This window comes from Amblyomma americanum, chromosome 5 (genome assembly GCF_052857255.1).
Source record: "Amblyomma americanum isolate KBUSLIRL-KWMA chromosome 5, ASM5285725v1, whole genome shotgun sequence".
Taxonomy (NCBI): Eukaryota; Metazoa; Arthropoda; class Arachnida; order Ixodida; family Ixodidae; genus Amblyomma; species Amblyomma americanum.
The window spans coordinates 61889552-61893849 of record NC_135501.1 but is presented as its reverse complement, the minus strand read 5'-3'; the positions used below and the strand labels follow the sequence as shown (position 1 = coordinate 61893849).

At 45.9% G+C, this 4298-nt stretch overlaps 1 protein-coding gene across 1 annotated transcript; it reads left to right on the top strand.

Annotated features, from left to right (window-relative positions):
• The first annotated feature begins 1415 nt into the window (after positions 1–1415).
• Positions 1416–3233, top strand: LOC144133920 (uncharacterized). The gene is made up of 4 exons (XM_077666974.1): positions 1416–1816; positions 2105–2218; positions 2361–2428; positions 2752–3233. Exons 1-4 carry the CDS (start codon positions 1416–1418, stop codon positions 3231–3233), a joined length of 1065 nt encoding a protein of 354 aa, XP_077523100.1.
• Positions 3234–4298: the final 1065 nt, after the last annotated feature.

Sequence of the window (4298 nt, the reverse complement as noted above, 5' to 3'; positions counted from 1 at the left end):
ACGAGAGTCAGAATTTCTGAGCTCTGCTTTTTTGCTCTTGAAGCGAGAACTTTTTGCTGGGCTTTGTTTTGCTGTTGCATGTGTTCCTGGTAGGTGCGAGTGGTTTCGTGTAGCTAATGTGATCCCGCAATTAAATTATTTGCTGTGTGATGAAAACTGCATCGGTTCTCTGTCATGAGCTTCGCAGCACAATCCTCTCTGCTTCTGTATTTTTCAGATAAATGTACTGCTGCGTACCTTTCTACCACTCTGACAGAAAAAAAAAAACTTGGAATAAGTTTTCACGAATTTCCCGCGAATGATGATCGCCGCCAAGCATGGCTGAAGGCCATATCAAGAAAAGATTTTGTCCCAAATGACAAGCCTGCTAGCCGTGTCGTCTGCAGCCTTCACTTTTTAGATTGAGATTATACTTTGGGGTCCACAAAGCTGCGGCGCCTGAAACGGGATGCTGTTCCGAGCGTGTTCGCGGGTTACCCAAGCTACATGCAGCCACAACAGCCACAAAAAGACGTAAGTTGGAGAGATTGACGCAGAATTCTACTCCAAAGCAAGAAAGGGCATCAAATTTATCGAGCGGCCCTGATGAAGCTGCTGGTTCAGCCTGTGGTCGCGAAAAAAGCACAGGCCATTCGGCAACTTCTGCCTGCCCGTTTCCTGTTGTGTATCAAGATAGCCTGATTCATGCACCCTTGTTAGAAGATGAAGAAACAAGTCCTAAAGGTGCACGGTATGAGATACAAAGTGCACAAGATGCAGTCGGTGAATTACAGCAGTCTAGTGAGGCACTTGTTTGCTCAACGCAAACTACCGATGACCTTCTTCCGCTCAAGCAGTCGGATTCAAGGAATATAAACCGAATGAGAGTGCAATTGTTCAGGAAAGCAGATGATATCGGGAGACTGCAGCGAGAAAACAGCCGCCTAAAAAAAGAAGCTCGGTGGTTTTTAAAAACACACTCTCCACTCGGCTTTGAGAAAGTGCTTGGACAAGGTCGGCACAGCCCAGTTCTGCTTTGAAGACTGCCTAGCGAAACAAATCTCCAATGCGTCAAGACAACGGCCCGTGTGGTCTCCAGACTTTGTCCGGGGAAATGACAGATGGCAGTCAGCCAATAACTGGAGAGTTTGTGAAGCAGCTCTATGTCCTTCAAAAAAAAAACGAGATTGTGAAACCAGTTCGATTCCTGACACAGAAGCACATAGAGCCAACTAATTTTGAGAAGGTGCATGTGGGCGGAGCAGTTCAGCTGTTTCAGATGAAGTTCTCTCGGCGCTTTCTTTTTTGAAAGAATACCCCAGTTACCACCCTCAGGCAGAACAGTTCAGGAACGAAGACGCAACAATATTGTTTATAAGGATGATGCAGAAGTGATTGCCTTCCACAATGTGGCCAGCCGAACAGCACATGTGCATATGAGAAAGCCTGACCAAATGCACTTTTTTTGCGCTACCGACGAACGCCTACAATGGCTGGAGAAGGAGTTCCCAGGCAACCTCGAAACTCTGTACAATGCCTGTTTAAGGAGCGCGAAAAAGTTTCTTAGTGCTGAAATCTACGAAGCTATCTTGCTGACAAGCAAATCTACGGTACTATGCATTAAGTACCTTCTCGAGAGCGGCTTCTTTTATGTTTTAACAAGGAACTTCTCGAACGACCCCGTCGAGCTCCTCTTCAGTTCTTTGCGGCAAATGGCTGGCGGAAACGACTGTCTGGATGCAAGAGCCGTGACATTTAGCCTTGAGAGGATCTTGCGGACTGGCAGCCTGTGCCCATCCCAAGGTTCAAACGTTGAAAACGGACAGACTGTTTTGAGGTAGGTGCATGTTATTTGAGCTCCGGTACGAGTGCTCATAGTTGTGAACTGGTTGTCTCTTGTTTCAAAATAGAAAGCTTAGCACATTTCAGGCCCTTGCACACCTAAGATTTCACGATGCGAGTAGCTACTAGTGTTATAGCCTGCCTGCTGACTGGAATTTTTTACAGTTCAGAGCACACGAGCACTCAAATCCTGCTGTGCCGATGGGCATTGTGTTACAAGCAGTTTTTGCTTTTGTTTGGCTGCTGCTTAGTAGTGGTGGTAACTGTTTTACATGTATTGCAGCATACATGGTGCCTCCCTGAATGTGACGTCCTCTGAACTTGATGTTCTGGCTGAAGCAACAGCACAGACAACCACGCATGATTCGACCAAGACAGCGCAAGTTGCCCCACCCAGGTATATCTTGCATCAAATCTTTCTCAAGAGCTTACGCTTGGCTGGCTCGCTGGACTACTAGTTGTGCTCTTTTATAGCCAACAGCGATTTGTCTAATACATATATTTGGCTGATATGAATAGTGTGCATATTTTTGTTTCAGGTTTACGGGAACTGAAGATTTTGTGATGCACATTGATGAGCTCTTCACATCTCTGAAAGCGATGCCTCGTGAGTGCACACTCGTTCACCTAATCCACCCATGTGATGTTCCACCAGAAAGCGACCATGTCGTGTTATGTCAAGGCTATAACAACCGAGTGGTATCAGTGCCCAAAATTTGCAAATTTTGAGGGAATGCACGTTGAGTGGCGACATGATAAATTTCATGTTTGGGTTCTGCACAAGATTTGTCTCTACATGCTGTCTAAAATTTGCTCTGCGCAACTTTTTTATAGGTTAGTGCCAGAAGCTGTTTTTTTGGGCTCTCACAAATGGGAATGCATTGCAGAATGTCTAGCTACATATACTAAGAAGGGTATGTTATATTTCAGTGCAGCTGCCCCCATCAACCATAGCAAATGCCAGCATCGCTTATGTACCAGGGTTCGTGGCGAGAACAGTTGAGGAGCGGAGATCATGCAGCTTCTGCCCTCCCCTCCACCAGTCGGATGGACCGAGTCCCGTGCTGATGGGGCTGATTGACCTGCAATCAAGGGGTGGGCTAAAATTCTCAACTTCAGAATTTGTCACGGTCCTTGTGACCGTTAAGAAGGCTGTTGACATCGCCTTGCCACACATAAAAAAGAGCAACGTGCGCCAGCAGCTGGCTGAACTATTATTGCCTCTACTAGAGCAGTGCCCCCTTTTCGTTTGCCCAGCAAGGGATGACCACGCCGCAAGCACACTATCTGTAGTGTTTGATAAATTCATGAGGCCACTCTTAGCCAACGTCGGCGCTACTGTGACAGACAGGGCTGCTTACCGCAAAAAGCTGGCATGCAAGCCACTGCACAGGAAATTGCTCCGTTTTTAAAATAAACACAATGTAAAAACGAATGCAAACAATATGGCTCCGATTTTGTCTTTGTAAATAAAATGTAATTTATCCTCAAATGGTTTTATCTGTCCTCCTGCCAAGCTGTAGCTTCGGCGCTTTATACCCTCTTTTTTGATTGCCGCGCACGAAAGAAAAAAAAACGAGACTAAATTCGTCTCAGTTCCAACCATACACAACGTAAAAAAACCTTATTCATTGCAGGCTATTATTTATTTGGGGATACTGCTAACCTCTTTCGAGGCTGTAGCAGGATTGGGGTATAATATGATACATTTGAACACGTCACAAAAGAGCCATCTACAAAAAGGAAGCGCAACATTTGAGTGGGACAATGCATACAGTGGCATCTGCAAGTGTTGAAAGCTAAATATATTACGCGCATGTAAGTACAAATCACATTTGTACCATTTCTAGAGGAAAACTGACAGAACTCCTTGATCTCTATATATCAAAAGTAATTTCAGGTTCTAAACTAATATGTAAAAGAACTGCCGAATTAAAATAATCCTCCCCGCTCAACTGTAAAATTTTCCGTGTTTCGAAACCATGCACGGCTACAGAAATAAAGAAAATTGCCTGCGTGTTGTGAAACGAACGCTCTCATGACGATCTGCCTCATCCCTGTCCTAAGTCTGCGTCATAATTTAAAAAAAAAAGCAATTGCCTAATTGCACCAGTAAGCTACTTGTGCTGTGCTATAATTTCCTAGTGCGCGTCGCACACAAACTGCGAAAACTACGTTTCGTCCTCTGCGCCCGTCCGCATCAGGGAAAGCGAGCCTTGGGTTTCGCGCGCCATGGTGCGGCGAGAGAAGCAATCACACCGCTTTCCGATTACGCTCTCTCCGTGCGAATGGAATGGCCGGAGCAACGGCTAGCCCCCGGAGCTGATCGCAGAGGCCACGAAGAAAACTAACGTGGTACTGTCAAGACCCTAGAGATGGCGTTCGCGTCTCTGAGATGAAAGCGGCAACGGAAGTGGGGCTGATTCCCGGGGGTGAGTTTTCCAACTGTCCTTGTCTAAAAACGTTGGTCTCACACA

Bases quoted from the DNA above. Each gene is read 5' to 3' on its own strand.
- LOC144133920 (XM_077666974.1), top strand. From the start codon at position 1,416: ATGAGAAAGCCTGACCAAATGCACTTTTTTTGCGCTACCGACGAACGC. The intron at 1,817-2,104 runs GTAGGTGCATGT...CATGTATTGCAG, and splicing joins AACGGACAGACTGTTTTGAG to CATACATGGTGCCTCCCTGA. The intron at 2,219-2,360 runs GTATATCTTGCA...TTTTTGTTTCAG, and splicing joins GCGCAAGTTGCCCCACCCAG to GTTTACGGGAACTGAAGATT.